Source organism: Furipterus horrens, unplaced genomic scaffold, assembly GCF_987537825.1.
Source record: "Furipterus horrens unplaced genomic scaffold, mFurHor1.1.pri manual_scaffold_7, whole genome shotgun sequence".
Classification (NCBI taxonomy): domain Eukaryota; kingdom Metazoa; phylum Chordata; class Mammalia; order Chiroptera; family Furipteridae; genus Furipterus; species Furipterus horrens.
Window position 1 is genome coordinate 139,627,235 of NW_028327177.1, and position 20,384 is coordinate 139,647,618.

The 20,384-nt window shown below is 62.3% G+C and overlaps 2 protein-coding genes across 2 annotated transcripts in view; both read right to left on the reverse strand.

The window, feature by feature from the left end:
* Positions 1 to 963: 963 nt before the first annotated feature.
* Positions 964 to 1,290, reverse strand: UCN2 (urocortin 2). The gene has a single exon (XM_090283080.1). It carries the CDS (start codon positions 1,288 to 1,290, stop codon positions 964 to 966), a length of 327 nt encoding a protein of 108 aa, XP_090139206.1.
* Positions 1,291 to 2,236: 946 nt separating this feature from the next.
* Positions 2,237 to 20,384, reverse strand: part of COL7A1 (collagen type VII alpha 1 chain) — a 29,736-nt gene continuing 11,588 nt past the window's right edge. The window contains exons 43-119 of the mRNA XM_090284683.1: positions 20,195 to 20,239; positions 20,074 to 20,109; positions 19,662 to 19,706; positions 19,562 to 19,597; positions 19,402 to 19,434; positions 19,195 to 19,227; positions 18,992 to 19,045; positions 18,854 to 18,913; positions 18,722 to 18,757; positions 18,544 to 18,624; positions 18,408 to 18,443; positions 18,172 to 18,216; positions 17,841 to 17,912; positions 17,553 to 17,597; positions 17,317 to 17,343; positions 17,088 to 17,117; positions 16,881 to 16,961; positions 16,770 to 16,805; positions 16,660 to 16,695; positions 16,505 to 16,585; positions 16,212 to 16,247; positions 15,849 to 15,911; positions 15,719 to 15,763; positions 14,741 to 14,776; positions 14,626 to 14,661; positions 14,426 to 14,521; positions 14,272 to 14,307; positions 14,150 to 14,185; positions 13,997 to 14,044; positions 13,620 to 13,655; positions 13,388 to 13,510; positions 13,105 to 13,305; positions 12,973 to 13,008; positions 12,844 to 12,897; positions 12,591 to 12,659; positions 12,471 to 12,515; positions 12,295 to 12,357; positions 12,116 to 12,160; positions 11,772 to 11,807; positions 11,621 to 11,656; positions 11,433 to 11,477; positions 11,177 to 11,209; positions 11,037 to 11,099; positions 10,910 to 10,945; positions 10,750 to 10,830; positions 10,486 to 10,554; positions 10,346 to 10,381; positions 10,231 to 10,272; positions 10,081 to 10,125; positions 9,948 to 9,992; positions 9,291 to 9,326; positions 9,149 to 9,208; positions 8,926 to 9,033; positions 8,700 to 8,771; positions 8,508 to 8,543; positions 8,210 to 8,269; positions 8,044 to 8,088; positions 7,776 to 7,811; positions 7,636 to 7,671; positions 7,498 to 7,554; positions 7,299 to 7,370; positions 6,840 to 6,911; positions 6,599 to 6,634; positions 6,257 to 6,337; positions 5,957 to 6,010; positions 5,828 to 5,881; positions 5,692 to 5,754; positions 5,182 to 5,244; positions 4,960 to 5,076; positions 4,705 to 4,782; positions 4,555 to 4,608; positions 4,337 to 4,385; positions 3,742 to 3,774; positions 3,508 to 3,594; positions 3,239 to 3,328; positions 2,907 to 3,104; positions 2,237 to 2,585 (exon numbers count right to left, since the gene is read on the reverse strand). Of these exons, the coding sequence (XP_090140809.1) occupies positions 2,569 to 2,585; positions 2,907 to 3,104; positions 3,239 to 3,328; positions 3,508 to 3,594; positions 3,742 to 3,774; positions 4,337 to 4,385; positions 4,555 to 4,608; positions 4,705 to 4,782; positions 4,960 to 5,076; positions 5,182 to 5,244; positions 5,692 to 5,754; positions 5,828 to 5,881; positions 5,957 to 6,010; positions 6,257 to 6,337; positions 6,599 to 6,634; positions 6,840 to 6,911; positions 7,299 to 7,370; positions 7,498 to 7,554; positions 7,636 to 7,671; positions 7,776 to 7,811; positions 8,044 to 8,088; positions 8,210 to 8,269; positions 8,508 to 8,543; positions 8,700 to 8,771; positions 8,926 to 9,033; positions 9,149 to 9,208; positions 9,291 to 9,326; positions 9,948 to 9,992; positions 10,081 to 10,125; positions 10,231 to 10,272; positions 10,346 to 10,381; positions 10,486 to 10,554; positions 10,750 to 10,830; positions 10,910 to 10,945; positions 11,037 to 11,099; positions 11,177 to 11,209; positions 11,433 to 11,477; positions 11,621 to 11,656; positions 11,772 to 11,807; positions 12,116 to 12,160; positions 12,295 to 12,357; positions 12,471 to 12,515; positions 12,591 to 12,659; positions 12,844 to 12,897; positions 12,973 to 13,008; positions 13,105 to 13,305; positions 13,388 to 13,510; positions 13,620 to 13,655; positions 13,997 to 14,044; positions 14,150 to 14,185; positions 14,272 to 14,307; positions 14,426 to 14,521; positions 14,626 to 14,661; positions 14,741 to 14,776; positions 15,719 to 15,763; positions 15,849 to 15,911; positions 16,212 to 16,247; positions 16,505 to 16,585; positions 16,660 to 16,695; positions 16,770 to 16,805; positions 16,881 to 16,961; positions 17,088 to 17,117; positions 17,317 to 17,343; positions 17,553 to 17,597; positions 17,841 to 17,912; positions 18,172 to 18,216; positions 18,408 to 18,443; positions 18,544 to 18,624; positions 18,722 to 18,757; positions 18,854 to 18,913; positions 18,992 to 19,045; positions 19,195 to 19,227; positions 19,402 to 19,434; positions 19,562 to 19,597; positions 19,662 to 19,706; positions 20,074 to 20,109; positions 20,195 to 20,239 (4,383 nt within the window). The 3' untranslated portion in view covers positions 2,237 to 2,568. The remainder of the gene's footprint in view (positions 2,586 to 2,906; positions 3,105 to 3,238; positions 3,329 to 3,507; positions 3,595 to 3,741; positions 3,775 to 4,336; positions 4,386 to 4,554; positions 4,609 to 4,704; positions 4,783 to 4,959; positions 5,077 to 5,181; positions 5,245 to 5,691; positions 5,755 to 5,827; positions 5,882 to 5,956; positions 6,011 to 6,256; positions 6,338 to 6,598; positions 6,635 to 6,839; positions 6,912 to 7,298; positions 7,371 to 7,497; positions 7,555 to 7,635; positions 7,672 to 7,775; positions 7,812 to 8,043; positions 8,089 to 8,209; positions 8,270 to 8,507; positions 8,544 to 8,699; positions 8,772 to 8,925; positions 9,034 to 9,148; positions 9,209 to 9,290; positions 9,327 to 9,947; positions 9,993 to 10,080; positions 10,126 to 10,230; positions 10,273 to 10,345; positions 10,382 to 10,485; positions 10,555 to 10,749; positions 10,831 to 10,909; positions 10,946 to 11,036; positions 11,100 to 11,176; positions 11,210 to 11,432; positions 11,478 to 11,620; positions 11,657 to 11,771; positions 11,808 to 12,115; positions 12,161 to 12,294; positions 12,358 to 12,470; positions 12,516 to 12,590; positions 12,660 to 12,843; positions 12,898 to 12,972; positions 13,009 to 13,104; positions 13,306 to 13,387; positions 13,511 to 13,619; positions 13,656 to 13,996; positions 14,045 to 14,149; positions 14,186 to 14,271; positions 14,308 to 14,425; positions 14,522 to 14,625; positions 14,662 to 14,740; positions 14,777 to 15,718; positions 15,764 to 15,848; positions 15,912 to 16,211; positions 16,248 to 16,504; positions 16,586 to 16,659; positions 16,696 to 16,769; positions 16,806 to 16,880; positions 16,962 to 17,087; positions 17,118 to 17,316; positions 17,344 to 17,552; positions 17,598 to 17,840; positions 17,913 to 18,171; positions 18,217 to 18,407; positions 18,444 to 18,543; positions 18,625 to 18,721; positions 18,758 to 18,853; positions 18,914 to 18,991; positions 19,046 to 19,194; positions 19,228 to 19,401; positions 19,435 to 19,561; positions 19,598 to 19,661; positions 19,707 to 20,073; positions 20,110 to 20,194; positions 20,240 to 20,384) is intronic.

Genomic DNA, 20,384 nt, shown 5'->3' on the forward strand with positions numbered 1-20,384 from the left:
GTCTCCAGTCACTGCATTTATTGAGCTCTGCCTGCATGCCCGAACCTTCATGTGCCCTTGTCACTCGGTGCTTGGTGGCATCACTCTGCTTTACAGATGAGGAAGCAGGCTCGGAAAGCTGAGCGCACTTGCCCGGGACAGTTTGGTGAGGCAGGGACAGAGCGGGACCGGAGCGCCGGCAGCCTGAGCCTCCCCTCCCTGAGCCTCGCGTGTCCAAGGGCCCAGGCTGGGCGTGCAGGGGTGCAGGTGGGCCGGTGCCTGGCTGTGCGTTGTACATGCTGCATGCAGGTCTGGGGGACAAGCACCTGCTCCCCCGCGCCCCGTCACATGCCCTCGCCTCGCTCACACACCGTCGCAGCTCACACGGAGACATACACATGCCCACCCCTGCCCGGCCAGCGGCAAGGCTGCCAAAGCCACGGCCTCCCCACGACGGCCACCTGTGCCTGCAGGCGTCCCCAGCGGCCCCACCCATCTGGGCGGGTGCGGCCCCTCGGAGCACAGAACATGCATGTGACCATCAGCCGGCACTTCCATGTGGTGACCTGTGGGTCTGGTCTTAGGTGGGTCAGTCTCAGATGCAGTGGTGGGCTCCTGTGTGGAGGCCCCTGAAAGTGGTGTGGCAGTGACCACAGGGGCTGGCATCCAGATGCTCTGTGACCGTTGGACACCCACACGTAGCAAGCCTTCTGGTAGTAGTGCCCGTCCATGGCAGCGTCCAAGCCGTCCAGGCACATTGTAAGTGTGTGCGCCACCCGGGAGTGGCAAGACGCCACTTGGCAGCAGCCTGACATGGCTGTCCAGACACACTGTGACTCTGTGAAGCACTCAGGTATGATATGACACCAGGTGGCAGTGACCCCATATGGCAGTGTCCACATACACCATGCCCAGAAGTAGCGCTGTCCAGCTCTGCCACCTGCCCTCCAGGTCTCCCCATCCAAGTGGCCCCTTCCCTCAGGCTCAGCGGCGGCCAACATGGGCCAGGATGCGAGCGTTGGCGGCTGCCCGCTCCCTCGAAGCTCTGGCCCGGGCCTGCTCCAGTAGGATCTGCTGGAGGCCAAGGGGGACATCCAGCGAGAGGCTGATGCGGGGGCCAGGGCGGGGGTGGTTCCAGGCAGTGGAGGGGCCTGTGGTGCTGGCTGGGGGGCTCTTTGAGGCCACAGGGCAGGGCGTGGCCTGGGGAAAGTTCTGAGGGAGGAGCTGGAAGGCTGGGATCGGGGTCGCTGGGAGAAGCGGGGCCCTGCTCAATGCCAGGACCGTCAGCACCAGAAGAGCCCACTCGGTCATCACGTGGTATCACGTGGTCAGGCTGCGAGGAGAAAACAGGCTCAGGGCAGAGGCTGGGGTCAGCTGTGGCTCAGGGACAGAGACAGAGACGGAAATGAAGGGACAAGGAGGAAGCCAGAGTGAGACAGAGAAGGGGCCGGAGAGACAGGAGGGTGAGGAAGAGAACGAGACAGAGGTTGGTAAAGAGACGAACAGAGATGACGAGTGCATGCGCGTATGTGTGTGCATTGAGAGAGAGTCAGAGAGCGAAAGCATATACACATACGGAGAGGAGGTAAGAAAGAGATGGGGGTGGGTGAGAGGGAGGCAGAGCCCTCCAGAGAGAGCCTGGAAGAAAGAACCCAGGCCAGAGACAGACACTGTCTTGGGAATAAGAATGCAGAGACAGAAATACAGGAGGACAAAGGGGAACCTGAGGTCTAAGCAAGAGCTCTTGCAGCAAGCCCAGGACAAAGGGGCGGGGCGGGTGTCCTTGAGCAGGAGAAGCAGCCAGAGGCCACAGGGCCCCCTCCCCTCAGGTGCTGAGACCTCCACTCACCCAGATCCCAGATCCACTCCACCCCCGAGGCCCTGCCCCTCCCACCGGACCCCAGTCCTACCAGAAGCAGCAGCTTCCTCTGGGGTAAGTCAGGGTCACTGTAACTGTCCAGGGCTGGGGCCAGGCGTGCTGTGCTGTGGCCTCACCCTCTGCCCCCTTTATGTCCCTTTATATCTCCCTCAGCCCCTGTCTCCTGGCATGAGGCAGCCCCCCACCTATGACTCATCCCTTCCTGGGGGGCAGTGGGGACATATCCTCAGCCCCCACCCTTTCTCCTCCTTTCTGGGGACAAGTTGGGGACTGAGGGCCATTGGACAGTGGGACTCTGCACCCATGCAGGATAGTACGGACCTCCCAGGGAGAGTCTGCCTTCTGATGCCCCGATCTCCCCAAGCACTCACAACAGGGGCCTTTTAAAACAGCAGCTTTAATGCCCCCCAGAATCAGCACCATGTCATCACAGGCTTGGGCCAAGGTGCGGGTCAGACGTGGTCACATCCGCTCACTGCCCACAGCCACCCCCACCCTGAGTCATCTGCCAGGGAGGCAGGAGCCACAATGGGGGTTTGTCCACAGGGGGGAAGGCGAGACCCACGGGAACAAGTCACTGAAATGACGGACAGACTCATGCACGGACGCGTGCACACAGCCTCTAGCACCAAGGAAAGGGAGGGGCAGCGGGGTCCTGCTGAGGCGCTGACTCCTCCGGGGTCACCGAACTTCAGCTCGTCACCTGGGCCTCAGCTCCGGAGGGCACCTGGTGGGGCGGGTTGGGAGCTGTGTCAGGCACCCGACCTTACCCCCACGTGGGCCACAGAGCAGCACTGGGCGAGGGGCCGGGCAGGAGGGGCCCGGGGAAACGCGAGTGGGACTCTGACCTCTGAGAGGGGCTCCTTATCAGCTCTTTCAAGGAGAGAGCATGGAGGGGACCATCCTGGGGACCCCACAGCTGGGTTCTCTATTCAGCTCTTTGGTGTTGGGGTCTGTCCCAGGTTCCCCAGTCTGAGGGGGCTTCTGACCCAGGACCCTGACCCAGGGCTTCATCTGGGTGGGTTCAGTGCCCGAGGGGGGGCCATACCTATACTCCGGCTCTGGGCACCCCGGGGCAGGCAGCGGTGCTCGCAGGCCTCACGGGTCCCAAAACGGTTGGCATTCCCTCCACAGCCGCCGTAGACAAAGGGGTGACAGGCCTCTGTACCTCCTGCCACAGCCCGATGGTACCAGCGCAGGGTGTAGGCAGTACAAGAGCCCTCGTCCAGCGGAAGCGAGCAGGGGTCTGGGATCAGTGGGGGGTCAGGAGGTCAAGAGGGACGGTGGCAGGCAGAGAGGGACTAGGGTCCACAAGATGTCAGCAGGGACCAGTGCTGCCCTCCCCTCCTTGGACCACCTGAGCCCAGCCAACGTTCTCACCGTCGCTGTCCCAAGGAGCCTCAGGGTCCTGGGGGTCCTCCACAGAATACTCAGAGTACTCATACTCGTCGTCCTCAGGGGGCAATTGGTCTGCCACAGGGGGGATGTGCTCTGAGGGGGCCACTGCTGGGCCAGGTCTGTGGTGCCCAACTCCAGCCCACAGTGTCCCACATGTGTGCACAAGCGTCCACACATGTGCCCTGCGTGCAGGAGCACCCTGCAGGAGTCTGCGCTCCACCCACACGCCCCATGGGTCCAGCCGTCCTCACCTTCCTCCTCTGCATGCGAGACCCGGAGCACGGGCACAGGGCGGCGCCGGTGGCTGGCGGTGTCTGCAGCATAACTGGGCAGGGGTTCTGGGGCAAGGAGCAAAGGCACAGGGCTCTGGGGTCCTCACGGCGGCCACCCCAGCCCAGCCCCTGCTGGGAGCACCAGGTGATGGGCACAGTAGGGACTGGGGCGAGGGAAGTCCCAGGAGCAGAAAATACGAGAAAACTACTCACGTGATCCAGATGCGATGAACTGGCCCTGGCAGGCTGGATGGGCAGAGAGGCAGGGGGAGGACCAATGACAGAGAGCAAGAGACAAAGACGGACAGACGGGGGGTAGAGATATACGGGGAGGGACAGGAGACAGACGGAAGGAGAGAGGAAGGGAAGCAGGGAGAGAGAAGGGGAGAGAGAACGAGGAAGAAAGGCAGAGGAGAAAGAAAGGAGGAGAGAGAAGTTGGGAACAGGTCAGCAAAGGCCAAGAGAGACAGACAGAAACAGGCACGTGTCACAAAGTGAAAGCAGTTACAGAGAGAGAGACGGGAAGGGACAGAGCTTTACTGTCTGATGCCCTGTGTCAGGCCAGAGGGGCTAGTTCTGCTCCCACCTGCACCCCCTCCACACACGGCCGTGCTGGGCACCCAGAACCACTGCACGTCCGCACACTTCTGCCTGTGTCTCCACTGGGACGTCCTGTCCTGAAGCACATGCGTCCACCTGTGTACCCACCCATGTCCACCCCTCCCTTTGACTCCTTGCCCCCCATAAGTTCTGGGGACCCTGCCTGACCCTGTCTAGGGGTTCTGCGATGAGGTGGGGCCTCACTCACCACAGTGCTGACTCATCTCCTGACGCACAAAGCCCCGAATGTCATCCTCCTGGGAGCACCAGACCACAAGGGTCACCAAGAACCCACAGATCCCAGGAAGGACAAAGGGCACATGATGCAGGGATGATGGAGGGATGGCATCATGTCAGGGGGTCAGGGTGTGGGGGGCAGGAGGCAGGGCCCCAGCCCTTCCCGCAGGCCCCCCGGCCGACACTCACTGTCAGTGCAGCTGCTCCCTTCTCACCACGGGGGCCAGCAGGTCCTGGCCGCCCCTACGAGCAACGGTGGGACCCGGCTGTGACCTCTGATCTCAGGAACACCAGATGTCACCCCAATCTCTGACCCCAAGCCCAGGAATCCCCACTCACCTGTTCCCCCCTCTCTCCAGGGGTCCCGGGGGCACCAGGGGCACCCACCACTTTCTCTCCAGGAGGACCTCGCTCACCCTGTCAGGTGCAAGGACCAGGGTCAGAGGTATGGGGGTCAGAAGTAGGGCAAATTAGGGATCGTAGGTTTGGAAGTTGAGGCACGGATGTTGGGGGATGGGTGGCAGGATCAGAGGTGAGTGAGGCTGGAAGAGTCAGAGAGCTTCAGGGTCAAGAGTCAGAGTCAGAGCCCCTCACCTTCTGGCCCTGAAGTCCTTCAGATCCTTTGGGACCAACACTGCCAGGTGGCCCAGGGGGACCACTAGCACCATCACTGCCCCTGGGACCTGGGAAGCCTCCAATTCCTGGGGGTCCCTGGGGAGAAACAGGTCCAGGGTCAGTGATCAGAGCCCCCAAAGATGGAGCCACTTCCAGAGAGCACAATCCCCTCAGTTCACCATGACCTTGGCCTCAACTTACCCGCTCTCCTTTCTCGCCCTGGTCACCCTTGGGTCCTGACTGTCCATCAAAGCCTCGGTCACCCTGGGAACAGAAAGAACTATGGGAGACCCTCTGCCCCGGCCTCCCTCAGCTCAGCCACCATGAGCACCCTGGCCCAGCGGCCACAGCCTCCCGTAACCCAAGTTCCTATGACCCTAGCAGCCTGGGACGCTCCATCCGCTGTGTTCCCCAGGACCCCAGCCCCACTGTAACACCCCTGGACCCCCTGCTCTCCTGCACTGACCCTCCACCCTCCTCTTCCACCCGCCATAAGCCCTTAGCCCCAATCCACATCACACTGCCCACCTCCCATCCCTCCATCCTAAGCCCCCTGTGACCCTGACCCACCCTGAAACCTCAAGACCAGCTCCACCCCCGCACTGTGTCCCAACCTCCACAGTTCCCATCACCTGTAACTATCATGATCCTGTCATGACCTTTCTTGCCTACCCTGACTGCCCCGTTGTCCACGACTGAGAGACCACGTACCTTGGGACCGATGAGGCCCTCCTTGCCAGGGGCCCCAGCCTGGCCTGGCATACCCGGCTCCCCCTGGAGAAGAGAAGGCATGTGGTAAGCCCTGGTCCACCAACCCTCTCCCAATTCTGGGGGTGCCCGCACTCACCATGTCTCCCTTGCGTCCTGCCAGCCCCGGGCGGCCCGGGAGGCCAGCTTCTCCCTGTGGGCATCAGGTGGAGGGGTCAGCCTGAGGCCTCGGGCCCTGTAGCTGCCCCCCACCCCCTCCGCTCTGTACCTTATCTCCCTTCTCTCCGTCCAGGCCACAGGCTCCCTTAACCCCCCGTTCGCCCTGAGGGAAAAAGCAGGTGGAAAGTGACTTCTAGGTACTTCACCCTATAAACTTTGGCCCTAAAACCATCTCCAAAGTGGTCTCAGACATTCCACCTTCTTGCCTTCCAACCTTGGACCTAACATCCCCACATCCAACTCCAGACACCCCAACCTCCGACCCTGGACACCTGACCTCTGGCCCCAGATCCCTCACCCTCCAACAGCAGGCCTCCTGACCAGGAAAAATACCCAGTCCCCTTCCTACCTTGAGGCCTCGAGGACCCATGAAGCCCATATCTCCTTTGTCTCCGCGCATGCCAGGGGCTCCGTCCTTTCCCGGGGAACCCTGGAGGAGAGAGGTCAACATGAACTCAAGGAGGTCAGCGAGGGATCAAGGGGAATCAGTCTGGATGGAATGGATGGTGCAGGGTTTTCCATGGGGACAAGAGTTGCCATGGGCAGGGGGTCACCACGTGGGTGGAGCCACCATAGGGGTTACTGTGCAGGTGGGGGCCACTGGGCAACATGACAGCACCGTGAGAGTACTGCTCACCATAAGGTCAAAGGTCACCACATGGGGGGCCCTGTGGGATCAGAGGCATCTTACCGGGTCACCAGGAATCCCTGCAGCACCAGGCTCCCCCTGTGGGAAACAGAGGGGGAAGGGACGTGGCCCTTTCGTGTGACTGTCTTAAATGACTGACCCCCACGCTAGCCTATCTGCTGCATATGCAGCCACCCTGTGGCTCAGGCTGCACACAGATCCTGTGTGAACACACACGTGGCCAACACTCAGAGGACACTCGTGTGACGTGTGGATCTGGGTCTGTGCCTGGGGCAGCGCTTGCCTTAGGTCCTGTGAGTCCTCGGGCTCCCGGCAGTCCAGCTGAGCCCTTGTCACCAGGCTCCCCTTTGGTGCCCTGTGGGAGTGACCAGGAGAGGGGCACCATCAGCACAGGCCCCACTGCGCGCCTGGCCCCCTCGCTTCCAGCCCGTGCCAGAGCAGGGTGGGTCTGGGGGGCTGTGGCCCACTTCTCACCCCAGTTAACCCAGATTCCTGCTCCCCCGTCCTACCCTTGAGCCCCTAAACCTACCTGGAGTGTCCCTAATCCCCAAGAAGATCCTTCCTGTCCCCAGAGCCCCCTCGTGGCCCCAGCTGAGGCCCCTGAGCCCTCTGTAGGCTCCCTATGGCCTGCGGAACCCCTTCCCTCTGACTTCCAGAATACCATCACCTCCCACTGTCCCTCCCGCCTCTCCTCCAATCCTCACCACCCCGACCCCATATAGAGTACCCCCCCGCCCCGTACCCTCTCTCCAGGCATCCCGACGTCTCCCCGAGGTCCTTTTTCACCATCAGCACCTCGCGGCCCTCGTTCACCCTAGACCAGGGGTCAGACGTCAGGGTCAGGGGCTGGAGGTCCCTCACCCTCTGAGGGTTCGAGGTCTCAGATCTCCTGGCCCTGCCCCCAAGAGAGACCCAGTCTGCACGTGAGCAGACCCACTCACCATGTCCCCCTTGGCACCCCGTGGTCCCGGAGGCCCCACAATTACGGCTGCGTCACCCTGAGTGGATGGGGGATGGTCAGGGGAGTCAGGAATACCCCTTAGTCCCTTGCCTCCGCCCTCCCCCATGTCCACACTCACCTTGTCACCCTTTAGCCCTGCCATTCCAGGGTCACCCTAGTGGGTGGAAGAGTGTAAGTCTCACCCAAACAGATGGATCTCGATTACAAGGCCATCCCCCACCCCCACTCACCCTGGGGGCCTGTCCCCCATGTCCTTACCTTATCCCCGCGCTCCCCCCGGTTGCCCGGGGGGCCCTGTGTAAGAGAAGAAGACTATGAGCTAAGGGACTCTGGGGAACTAGAGGGGAGGCAGGCCAGGGGATGGGGGAGGACTTGGGGGGCCAAGGGGGACAGAGGAGACAAAAGCCCAGAGAGCAGACACGGAGAGCCGGAGGGCTGGGGGCGGGGAGGGGGTGCTGCAAAATGTCCCAAGGGCACAGGCAGATGATGAAGTCACACCACTGGTGCTTTCCCCAAGGGGACCCACCACAAGTCCTCGGGGTCCCTCCTGGCCAGGGCGGCCATCTTCACCCTGGATGGCAACGTTAAATTCAGTGAATCAGAAGTTGGATTTAACGGTGAGATCCGTAATAAAGGGAGTCCCAGTGCGGCTCCCTGCAGTGAGCCGTGGCTGCACAGTGGGGCATACATACCCGGACACCTGGTTCCCCACGTTCTCCACGGGCCCCGGGCAGCCCTACTCCAGGGTCTCCCTGGAGATCAACAGGACACCAGGGTAAGGGAGGGAGACCAGTGGCCAACAGGGCCATGGTAGGTCAGTGGAGGCTGGTGGGGGGGGGGGGGTCAGTGCAGGTTGGAGGGAGTGACAGGGGTGGGTGGAGCTTGGAAGGGGTGATGGGGGTCAGTGAGGGCTGGAGAGGGCGACGGGGTCAGTGGAGGCTGAAGGAAGTGACAGGGTCAGGAGAGAGCCAGCAGGATTGCCCCATCCACCTTGTCTCCTTTGAATCCAGAGGCCCCAGGCACGCCCTGTGGGCAGAGTGAGGTGAGGTGAGGGTCCTGCGCCCCTCAAGGCACACACATACCCAGCCAAACAGTGAGGCACTGCCCCCCGCCTAAGCTCTCACACGGACAGACCGCAACATGGGAACCAGACACATGGGGAGCTGGGGCGCCTCTACTCACTGCTGACCCTGGTGGTCCAGGTGGCCCCAAGGGACCTGGGGCGCCCTCTCTCCCCGGCGGGCCTGCAAGACCCTACCAGAGAAATGAGGCAAGAGAGGCGGAGGTGACTTGGGAAACTTCCTCCTCTGCCTCCCAAGACGTGGAGCCACGAGGCAGGGCCCAGGCCCACCGTCGGACTCCGAGGGCCTGAAGCCACCAAGTCTGCACATGCCCCCAGCACCCTTACCCGCTCTCCGCTGGGGCCTGGCTGACCCATCTCTCCTCGAGGGCCTGGCTGGCCAGGGAAGCCGACAATACCAGGAGCACCGGGGGGGCCAGAGGGGCCCAAGTCTCCCTGGAACACAGATAGCAAAGGGGGGAGGGGTCCACTTCCCAGGACTGGCTCCAGAATGCCCTCTTCCTTCCACCTGCCCATGGCCCCCACCGCCGGGGATGGGACAGCAACCTACCTTTGGACCTGGAGAACCAACTGGCCCAGGGGGTCCCTGGACCCCAACTCCTGGGTCACCCTTCGAGGTAAAAGGAGTCAGATTAGGATCAGGGAGTCTCAGGACCATCACCCCCAGCAGGGACACTTTGGGGCACACATACCTTCTGACCCCTCAGTCCTGGAGCCCCTTTAATACCCTAAAAAAGGCAAAGTAAACAGCACTTTAGAGGGTAGGAACATGCATCCAGAGCTTTGACGTGGTCCCAAGATTCCGAGCCGAGTGCAGATGTGATCGTGAGCACATGGGAGCCCAGACATGTGACCAAGGACTGGCTCACGGGCGCTCAGAGGTGACCACAGACTCACGACGGCACACGGAGAGGGATGCTCAGACATGGAGCTCACACGTGACCACGGACACATGGGCCTGCGGATGTGTAAGTGACTATGTGGGAGCTCGGACAGGGACAGGAACTCAGATGCGTCCCATCCGCAGACATAAACTGATACCCGGAGCATAGGTGGGGCGGGGGGAGGGGTAAGGGACAAAAACATGACCAAGGAGAGGTCCCCAAGTACTCCACTGTGTCCCTGGGAGACCAGGGAGAGCAGGCCGGATGAAGAACAGAGGACTGAGGACGGGCACACAGCCAAGATGGGGTCCTGAGCCCTGGGAGTGTGAGCTCCAGAAGCAGGACCCTGAACGCTGGACCCCGAATGCTGGACCGTGCGGCCAGGCCCAGGCTTGGGAATGGTCCCTTATGTCTACAATTGTCTTCCTCAACCCAGGCTCTGACTCGCCCAGACCCCAGACTCACATCTTCTCCAGGGTCTCCCGGCTCCCCTGGGCGGCCAGCTTCACCCTGCATAGAAGGGGTGGTAAGGGGGTCTAGCCACCCAACCTTGCCCCTCCCCGCCCAGTGCTCAGGCCTGGGAGCAGGCCCACCTCACCTTCTCACCCCGCGGCCCTGGCAGTCCTCGGTCACCTTTGGCTCCCTGCAGAGATGGGTCAGGAGGCAAGGGGATCAAATGTGGGGCATATTATGGAAGCTGAAGATCAGGAGTGTGGGTGGACCGTGCTGCTGAAGGTGCTGCACTCACCGGCTCTCCCACCAGGTCTCCAGCAAGGGCTCCAGGGGCTCCCTGCAAGGAAGAGCGCTCAGTGGGGTTCCTGGGCCCTCCCACCTGGCTCCTCTTCCCAGGTGCCCCCACTTACCTTCTCACCCTTCGCTCCAGGGGGCCCGACCGCAGCCTGTGGGGAATGCCTAGTGAGTTACCTCGCCTCCTGCCGTCGCCCCCCACCCTGCTGTCCTGGATAGGTGGCGCAAACCAGGCTGGGGTGAAGTCAGAAATCACCTTTCCAGGGGCCCCCATGGGTCCAGGCTCTCCTTTAGGTCCGACAGGGCCGGGAATACCTGGTGACCCCTGTGGCAGAGCAGTGTGAGGACCTCAGTGCCTCCGCCACCCTCCAAAGCTGCCCAGCACCCCCACTCCTGCTCCTGCTCCTGCTCCTGCCCCTGCTCCTGCTCCTCCTCCTGCTCCTCCTGCTCCCCCCACCTCCTCCTGCTCCTCCAGGAGCCCCATCACAGGCCTACAGCAAACTCCCCTCAGAACACACACCGGCACACCAGGGGCTCCTCGGTCTCCATCTTTGCCACTGACACCATCACGACCTGGGGCTCCTGGCTTTCCTGTCTCCCCCTGAGAGGAAGGAACTCTGTAAGGGGCCTGCCTGCTGCCTCCTGACCCCTGGAGCCCAGCCCTGACCCTCAGGACTCACCACTTGTCCAGGCAAACCTGGTGACCCCTGAGGACCCTGAGGGAGAAAAGTCACATGTGAGGAGGACAGAGGAGAGCATGGGACAGGGACATGGTGTCCCTGCTGGGGCCACAGGGGACCCACTCACCACAAGGCCTGAAGAACCAGGAGGCCCAGGAAGTCCCACAGGTCCGGTAGGTCCCGGCAGGCCCTGGGGGAGAAGAAGGTCAGTGCAATTCCGACCCCACTGCTTCCCTGTGACTCCGATCTCACACCCGGGCCACTCACCCGTCCTGGTGGTCCTGTCTCTCCAGGCTCTCCCTGCCAAAAACCCAGAGACTGCATGAGCTCACAGAAGGACAGGAGGCTCCTCAGCCTGAGTCCACAAGCATAGCGCCCAGGGATGGGGCACAGTGGTGTTTAGCCTCAGGGCAGTGATGTCCCAGGAGGTTGGCAGATGTCACCCTGGTGCGGACATGGCTTCAAGGAGCCTCCTCCTCCTCCTCCTCCTTCCAGCCTCCCAGCCGCACACACCTCTACTCACCTTCAGGCCGGATGGTCCCTGGGGTCCCGCAGGGCCAGCAAGACCCTAGAGAAAAGTGTCAAGGGCAGCGGACAGGGGTCAGAGTTATACACCTGGGCTCAGGGATTAGCACAACCGAGGCCTGGCTTATCAGCCAAGGGCTGATACCTGACCCCCCGCCCCCCTCCAGGCCGTGTTCTGTCACTCACCGGGGCACCAGGTGGTCCAGGGTCTCCGTGGCTGCCCTGTTGGAGGGAGAAAGATTCTGATGGGGACCCAGTACCACTCCACCAGGGAAAGTGAGCCCGCAATGCCCACTGTGGGGGTTGGGCACAGGATGGAGGATGCTGGGGTACTCACCACTGGGCCAGGGGCCCCCCTCGGACCTTGCAGACCCTGAATGGAGAAGGGGGCTGCTGAGCCTCAGTCTGGACCTCCCTTGGGTCTGTTCCCACCCTCTGGAGGCCTTTGCCTGGGAGGCCACTTCCATGCTGCCCCCACCCTCCCGGGCATGATCACCCCATAGCCACGGGCTGTTCCTCATGGCTAGCCACGTGGGCCTGCACACACGCACATCCACACACACCTGGACACACAGGCACACACTCTGTCACTGAGCACTGGTGACCCCTGCACATGGCAGCCAGTAGCAAAGGGCAGCCACTCCCCAGGGCCTGGGTCAAGGCATTCCGGCCACCACTCACCGGCTTCCCTTCAGGCCCAGCCACACCGCGCTCTCCTGGTAGACCCTGGAGAGAAGAGGTTTCAGGCCACACTGTCCTTGTCCCCAACCCCAGGTAGTCCCAGGCACTGCAGACTCCGGTGCAGACAGTGCAAGTGAGAGCCGTGTGCCGGCGCGTGTGTCTGCGGGGCAAGGACTCACCGGGCTGCCATCATGACCCCTCTGTCCAGGCTCTCCCTGGTCTCCCTTGATGCCTGGCACGCCCTGCAAGCAGAGTGTCATGCCTGAGCCCCCAGTCACCACCACATGGTCACATACATCCCACCCCCATAGGCCCCCATAGAGGAAGGGAACTGTGGTGGGGTGGGCGGTCTCACCCTGTCTCCTTTGGGGCCTCGTTCACCATCACTGCCTGGCTCCCCCTGTGGAGATGACATGTCAAGCCAGGCCCTGGTGTCACGGCAGGAGGTGGCCCCAGGTTGATCCCACATACTGACCTTAGCGCCCTTGAGTCCAGGGGGTCCTTGTTCTCCAGACAGTCCAGGCTCTGGCTTGTCCACAGCCACCTACAAGCACAAGGTCACAGGGGAGAGATGTGTCTGTCACAGAGGCATGGAGAAGTCATCCCAGGTCCCAGGGTCCCAGAGGGTCATGGGGTCAGAGACACCACATGGAGCTTCTAGGGCCCACGCTAATGGTGGCTTCCTAGTGAGAGCAGCCACAGGCCTAGGGCAGGGCTGGGGTGCTCACCTTGGTGCCAGGGGGGCCCGGGGGGCCAGGGGGGCCGGGAAAGCCGTCTCTGCCCTGCAGGAAAGAGGAATGAGTGGCCGCCCAGCGCAGCCCCGGGCCGTGCCGCCCCAAGGCCCCTCCGTAGCTCACCTGTCCTCCGCGTTCTCCCTTCTCTCCCCGTTCTCCCTGAAGTGCGCACAGAAGGGGGCGGCTATGTTGGTGGGGAGTCCAGCTCCTCCTGATCCCACTGCCCTGGCCCTCCCAGCCAGTCCCCGGGCTCACCCTTTCTCCTGGCCTTCCTGCCTCTCCCACAGCCCCAGCCGAGCCTGGGAGCCCAGGAATACCAGGCTTTCCAGGCTCCCCGGCCAGGCCAGGAGGTCCAGGGGGGCCCCTCTCTGCAATGGCCAGGCCAGGTGGCCCCTGAGGACCAGGATCTCCACGATCTCCCTTTGGCCCGCGGTCTCCAGAAAAGCCGGTGGGCCCCTGGAAGAACAGGAGAGCGGATACTGGCGGCTGTACAACCACACCCTCCACAGGGCACCCACACCAAGCAGCCAGCGCACACCTCCTTGCCTGGGGGGCCCCGCTCGCCTGGGTCCCCCTTGGGGCCACGCCAGCGTTCAGACACAGGCATGAAGCTGCCAGAGCTCTCATCCCACGTCTCCACGATCTCCCGCAAGGCGGACGCCTGAGTGACAATAAGGGATCAGAGGCGCAGTGCCCATGACTGCAGCCTTGGGCGTCCTTGGCCCATGGGGCCCCCACCAGTGCCCACATCCAGTACCCAGGCAACCTACCTTGATCCCAATATTTTCCAACAACCGCTCCACATTCTGGAAACACAAGCTGGGTGAGGGGCTGCCCACAGAGGAGAAGCCCTGTCCCTGCCCCACACTGCCCCCAGAAGTAGTTCCCACACCCTCTTCCCCAGGCCCCTCACCAGAGGACCCTTTGCCTTGGTTTGAGGCAGCTCAAGGTCACTGGGAGCCCCTTCCGGGTAGGTCCCCATAGCCCAGGTTCTCCTGAGTGTAGGCTACAGGAACACCAATAGGGCAGGTGGCCGAGCACACAGGACAGAATATATGGGACCTCATAGCAGGGGGGAGGGAACAGAGAGGTGGTCCCTGGAGGCAGGCACATCAGAGTCAAGGACCAGGTCCCTGGCTTCACTCACCGGCACGCTCCCAGGCTCTCCTCTCAGGCCGCGCTCTCCAGGAAGGCCCTGGAGACAGCAAGAGACAAGCTGCTGGACCCAGCCTGTGGGGGGGGGGGGGGGCGTGTGTGGGTGTGGTGGCTACCTGGGCGTGGGGAAAGTGGGGAGCCTCACCTGATCGCCTTTGTACCCAGTGTCCCCACGGTCGCCCTGAGAACAAAGAATGGCAGGGAGGGGAATGCCCCAGGCCCGGTCGGCCCCTCACCATACCCCCTACTCAGCACACACACACTCACCTTGGGGCCCGGGCTTCCCGGAACGCCAGGAAAACCCTGAGACATGATGGAACACAAAGGGGTCACACAGGACCATGGCGCCCTGGGAGGGTGTCTGGTGGGAATGCAATGGTCCCTGTTGTCCCTGAGTCCTTAGTTGACCCTGAACACTCACCTGGCCAGGAGGGCCGACCTGCCCTGGGAGGCCGGCGGGGCCTGGGAGTCCCGGGCTACCAGGAGCTCCACGATCACCCTTGGGGCCATCGCGACCCTGTGGAGGGTGCAGCCAGCATCAGGACCTTGAAACCCCAGAAAAGACTGGAGCCACAGGGTCAGGGTCAGGCACTAGAGGTTTCAGAAGACTCCAGCACTCACTTCTCTCCCAGGGGCGCCTGAATCTCCCTTCTCTCCCTGTGAAGACAAGGGTGCTTCAGACACGGCCTGGATCTGGGGCCAGAGCAAACTCCAGGTGAGGAGCGAGGGGCTTTACCTTTCTCCCGTCTTCTCCGGGGTCCCCAGGTTCTCCCTGTGGACAGAGGACTCACATCAGCCCAAACATTCACCAGCATCTGGCTGCAAGACCCCATCTTGGCAGCTCTCCGTGACTGTGACTGTCTGCGCCCATAGCTCCCAGCCTCTGTGTGTCTCGGAGCAAAGCCTGTGACCACCTGAGCGAGCTGTTGCCCGTCGGACGGTGTGCCTGCCTGGGTCGGCTCGCCTCCTCGCTCAGCTACACTGACTGGTTCCCTGCCTCTGGCTTCCCACACGTCACTCCGCATCTGTGCACCTCTAGGGATGCTGAGTGTCTGCCTGTCCCGGGTCTGTACCAGCATGTGCACCTGTACATGGGTCTGCGTGTTCTGGTGGGTGACACTAGGTCGGTGTCTCTTGATCTGTCCCTGCATATGGGCAGGAGCTCATGCATAGGACAGACACGTGTCTGCATGTCCCTGGTGCCCTGAGAACTGTCTGTGTGACTCGTCTGCGAGTCTTGTGTGTATCTCAGTATGTGAGTGACTATGGATACAAACGCATGTGTCACTATGTCTGAGAGTGTCACATGTCAGAGCCTCATCATGTCTCAGCACAGGTCCACATGTGGCCCCAGTCTGTGCCGTAGCGTATATCTGAGGAGGCGTGGAGGTTTGTGTGTCAACGTGCCTCCCAGTGTCCCCGCCAGCGGCCCAGCAGCTGCACCTCTCAGTCTGTGTCTTCGCCTGTGTGGCAGCTGCGGGCGCTTCTGCCCTGTGCGCACGCGCAGGCCCCTCTGAGCACAGGTCAGCACGCCCGCAGCACTCCCTGTCCGCGAGGCTGCCCGTGTGTGCCCCGGTGTGTCAGGGGGTGTCTGTGCGTCTACACTAGGCTCAGCGTGTGCCCGCCCGTGTGCCCTTCTGCATCTGCACATCTGGGCTGTGTCCACGTGCTGGCGTTCCTTGGCGGTCCCGCCGCGCCTGCCCTAGACACTCACGTTTTTCCCATTCAGGCCTGGCTTGCCATCCTCGCCTGGCTTTCCCTGTGGGAAGAGGTTGTCGGTCAGAGGTCAGGGCTGGGGTGAGGGCAGTAAGGGGCAAAAGGGCACCATGAAAGCTGAGACTTACCGGTGCTCCCGGGGGGCCAAGGGGGCCAGGGGGGCCCTGTTCCCCTCGGAGGCCTGGAAGCCCCTGAAAAAAGTCTTTGCTAGGATTGAGGGACCACTGAGATACACCCACAGACCCTCAGAGTTGGGAGACGCCATTGAGGGCTCTTAAGGCAGAGACCCCAAAGGTTAGGGGGGCTCCCTGCTGAAAATCCCAAGGGAAGAGCCCCCAGGACAGGAAGGCTGGAAAGGGAGACTCCGCTAGAACCTCCCTGCCGGGACTGGGACCCCTCCCAAGGACAGGGCTGATGCTGTGACTGGCGACCTGGCTGCAGTCTGCGCTGAACCCCTGTGCCGCCCTCCCCCTAACATCTCCCCTACTTACGTCTCTCCCTGGGTCCCCAGCTTTGCCTGTAGCACCCTGAGGAGAGACCCAAAGTCAGGGAGTCCACAGTGGTCATGGGGTCAGAGACCCTGCCTGCTGACAGGGCCACTGGTTCCTAAGAACCCAAGGCCTGCGAAGGCAGCGACACCCCCGCCCCAGGCAGGGACCTGGGAGAAGACACAGAGAACCCGTCTGGCCCCAGGGCCCAACAAGGCCAAGGCAACCCAGGCGGGCGAGAATCATCGGAGCGGGGAGGGAAGGGGCGTGATCAGGGGGTGGCCGCCATGACTCACATGCTGCCCAGGGGGGCCAGGGGCTCCTGGTTTCCCATCCAGCCCGCTGCGGCCATCCAGGCCTGGGGGTCCCCGGTCACCCTGAGGAAAACCGAGTGGTAAGGGACCTCCAAGGATGAGATGACCCACAGTCAGAAACCTCCACTTCCTCTCACCTTTTCTCCTGCTGGGCCTCGGACACCTGGGTCCCCCTGGAGGGAACAAGGGCAGTGAGAGGTGAAGACAAGATGGGGACACAGGTGAAGGGGTAAAGTGCATCACTCACCTGTGGGCCTGGGGGCCCCCGAAGTCCATCGACGCCCTGAGGACGAGGAAGGAGGAAATCAGAGCAGGCTTTCCCAGGCCCACACCTCCCCGCAGCGCCAGCCACACTCACCCTCTCCCCAGGGGCTCCAGGGGGGCCGGGGTCACCCTTGGGTCCCCGAGGACCCTCTTGTCCACGGTCCCCAGGCTCTCCCTGTGGCAGAGACAAGCTTGCTGAGGGAATAGCACTTGAGTCACAGGCACGCCCGAGGCAGAGTCTGTTGTGGGGGCCCCGGGTGCCTTCCGGTGCTCAGAGCATCACTCCGCCCAAGACTGATACCTTCTCTCTGGGTCCAAGTCCCGTGTCCACCTGTCGGGGGAGGGACAGTGAGAAGAGTGGGTCAACAAGGGGAAGTGGGCTGGGGAGGGCTGACGGAGCTGTGAAAGGCTGCAGCTCAGTGAAGATATGAGGCACCCATGGGGGGAAGTGGGGATGAGGGGGCACAGTGTGGAGCCTCCAGGGGTAGGAGAGGGAGACAACAGAGGACCAGACCCAGCTGAGCCCTTACCGGTCGTCCAGGGGGTCCTGGGGGACCCTGGGGAAGGAAAGGATCGTCAGCAGCAGCAGCCTTGAGGGGCCAGGGCATGGTCCAGGTTCGGCCTCCCAGACTCCCTGCAGTACCCAATGCCCGCACCCAGAAGGCAGGTCCCTACCTTGACCTCCAGGCCCCTTATGTGGGCGCTAACCAGATCGAGCCCTGGAAATCGCCACCCCTCCCAAGCCCGGAAGGCCAGCACAACTCACCGGCTCCCCGCGGTCACCCTTGGGTCCGGGTGGTCCAGGGCTGCCCTGCAGAAAGTCAGAAGGTCAGGGACATTGAGTTTAGGCAGCCTTTTTGGGGAGCTTTGGAAGCACCCTAAGGACTAGTGGGAAACTGGGTGGTCTTTGAGGACTGTGATGAAGAAGTCACAGGAGATGAGGGTTGTGAGGGTGTAGGATTTCAGGGTTGGGGTGGCAGGATCAGGGGTGAAAACTGGATGGCTGGGGGTTGACGTTGAGGTCAGGGATCAGGGGTCAGAGGTTAGGACTCACGTTTCGCCCATCCTCTCCAGGATCTCCCTGGTCTCCTTTCTCACCCACAGGCCCCCGAGTTCCAGGTGGTCCCTGGGGAGAGCAGCTAGTCTGAGCCAAACCTTCCCAGCATTTTGCAGGTTCCTGCATGACCCTCACACTGTCCCAGGTTCCCCATTACCCCCAAAACTATGCCAGAGTTTCCCATCACCGCATGCCTCCCTGAAGGGTCCCCATCACCCCCCTCCAGGCTCCTCCATTACCCCTTCTGTCCTCAGAGGTTCCTGCCACCTTCCAGCCCTCCTTCCACAGGTTCTCCCATCCCCCCTTACTTCTCCCTGCCAAGCCTCACCCGAAGGCCACGCTCGCCAGCTTTTCCGGGCAAACCTGGGTCACCCTGGTGATAGAGAGAACGTTACATAGGCCAAGCGGGTTGGGCTCAGACTAAGGGATTGGGGACAGGAGAGGGCCTGGGTATCGGCTGGACAGGAGGCAGGGGGATGGACGGAGTGGCCCAGCAGAGCTCCCAGCCCAGGGATCACAGGTCAAAGGTAAAGGGTCAGAAACCACATTGGGAGGGCATCTCACCTGGGGACCCTCGTCACCTTTCTCTCCAACTTCACCCTGTGAGACATGAGAGTCAGTCCAGGTCCCGAGACGCCCGGTGACATCGGGAACACTCTCCTCCCTATCCGCAGAGAATCCCCCAACCCAGCCCTCTCACGTCTCGTCCTCGGGGGCCGGCAGGTCCTGGGGCGCCAGGCCGCCCAGGGTCTCCCTTCTCTCCAGGAGGCCCTGAGTCACCCTGTGGAGGCAGCAAGAATGGGGTTGCATGTAGCAGGCAGTCCCGAAGGAAAGGTGACCCAGGAACCCTGGCAGAGCCCAAGGTCACGGGTACTCACCGGGGGTCCGACTCTGCCAGTGAGGCCGACGGGACCCTGCAGGGCATGGGGAGGGGACACAGGACTTAGTTGGGGAATTCAGCCACTACCTCATCTCTTTCTGCCACACTCCCAATCCCCACATTTATTCACCCGGTTTCCAGGGTCTCCCTTGGGGCCAGGGTCTCCAGGAAGTGCCAAGCCAGGTGCGCCCTGTGGGCAGAAGGGTCAGAAGTCGGGGTGGGAGGGAGCCTTCACCTGCTCTTCCCCAAACACTTTCCCTTCACTCACCGGCTCCCCTTTGGCTCCTGCAGCTCCTTTGGGCCCAGAGAGCCCCACATCTCCCTGGAAGTGACAAGGACCATCAGCGCCAGCCCCAGGCTCGATGACCCCCACCATCCAGCAATCATGCCACAACACTCATGACCTCCATGGGCCTCCAAGCAGGTCCTATGACCCTGACCTCACCTGTGTAACAGCCTCCCCTACCTTACCTTCTCTCCTTTGACTCCCCTACCGGCAGGTCCCTGAAAACAAACAGGACAAACACAGCTTGTCCCAGCCTGGGTACCGCAGCCATGACTGAGGACACGGTAATATACAGGACTGGGAGTTACAGAGCTCAGTGCCAGCCCAGAGGTCACAGAGTCACTGCTGGGAGCAAGGCAGTCACTACCACTCACCACCCTCTCTTCACTCACCAGGGCAGGGTCCCCAGGGCGGCCAGGCTCCCCCTATGGAGAAAGGAGAGGCAGAGATGGGACAGAGACCACCTGGGAGCCCAGCTCTCAGAGTCTCACCTGCCACAATCCCTGCTGTGGGGGGCGGGGCTGGGACACTGGCCCCCAGCCCATGGCTCACCTTCTGTCCTTGGCGGCCAGCGGGTCCTGGTGGCCCCTGCACATGGAGAAAGTGTGAGCCCAGGAGAGGACCACTGACCCCACCGCAGTCACAAACTCACCTCAGGACCCACTGCTCCAGGGTGCCCAGCAACTCCCGGCGGCCCCTGGGGATGAGGAGTGGACATGCTGATCCAGGGGGCGGGGACAGGGCGATTGTGGTAAGCAAGGGCTAGAGATTGGGGGCGTGGCTTGAGAGGGGTCAGGTAAGATTGGGATATAGGTCTTCAGGGGTCAAAATCAGCAGAAGGGGTCACACCCCACGTCAGTGGAAGTCAAGGTTGGTTCAGCTGGACCGGAAAGCTAAAAGCGGGTCCCTGGGGCTGAGGGTTAGAACTTGCATCTGCACAGATTAGGAGCTTGTGAGGAGCGGTCAGGGTGGGGGCAGTGGGAGTCAAGGATCAAAAGTCAGAACCAGGAGAGGGCCCAGAGCCCGAGGCAGCTGGCGCGGGCTTTGCGGTGAAGTGGGCTCACCTCGGGTCCTACTGGGCCGGGGGATCCACGCTGGCCCTGATGGAACAGCATGGATCAGAGCTGAGTCTGGCCCCAGACGCCCACCCCCAGGGCCCTGAGAACACCCACAGGCTGCACTTACCCTCTCTCCCGTCTCGCCCACAGGCCCTGGCAGTCCTCGGTCACCCTGAGGGGAGAGAGACACAAAAGGGGTCTTGGTTGTCAAACTCCATACAAGGTGTTTCAAACTCCGACCAACCCGCCTCTGAAACTGCAACCTCTGACCTGGAAAAGGCTCTACCTCCCAGTCCTCCTCCCTGCCCCAACCCGAT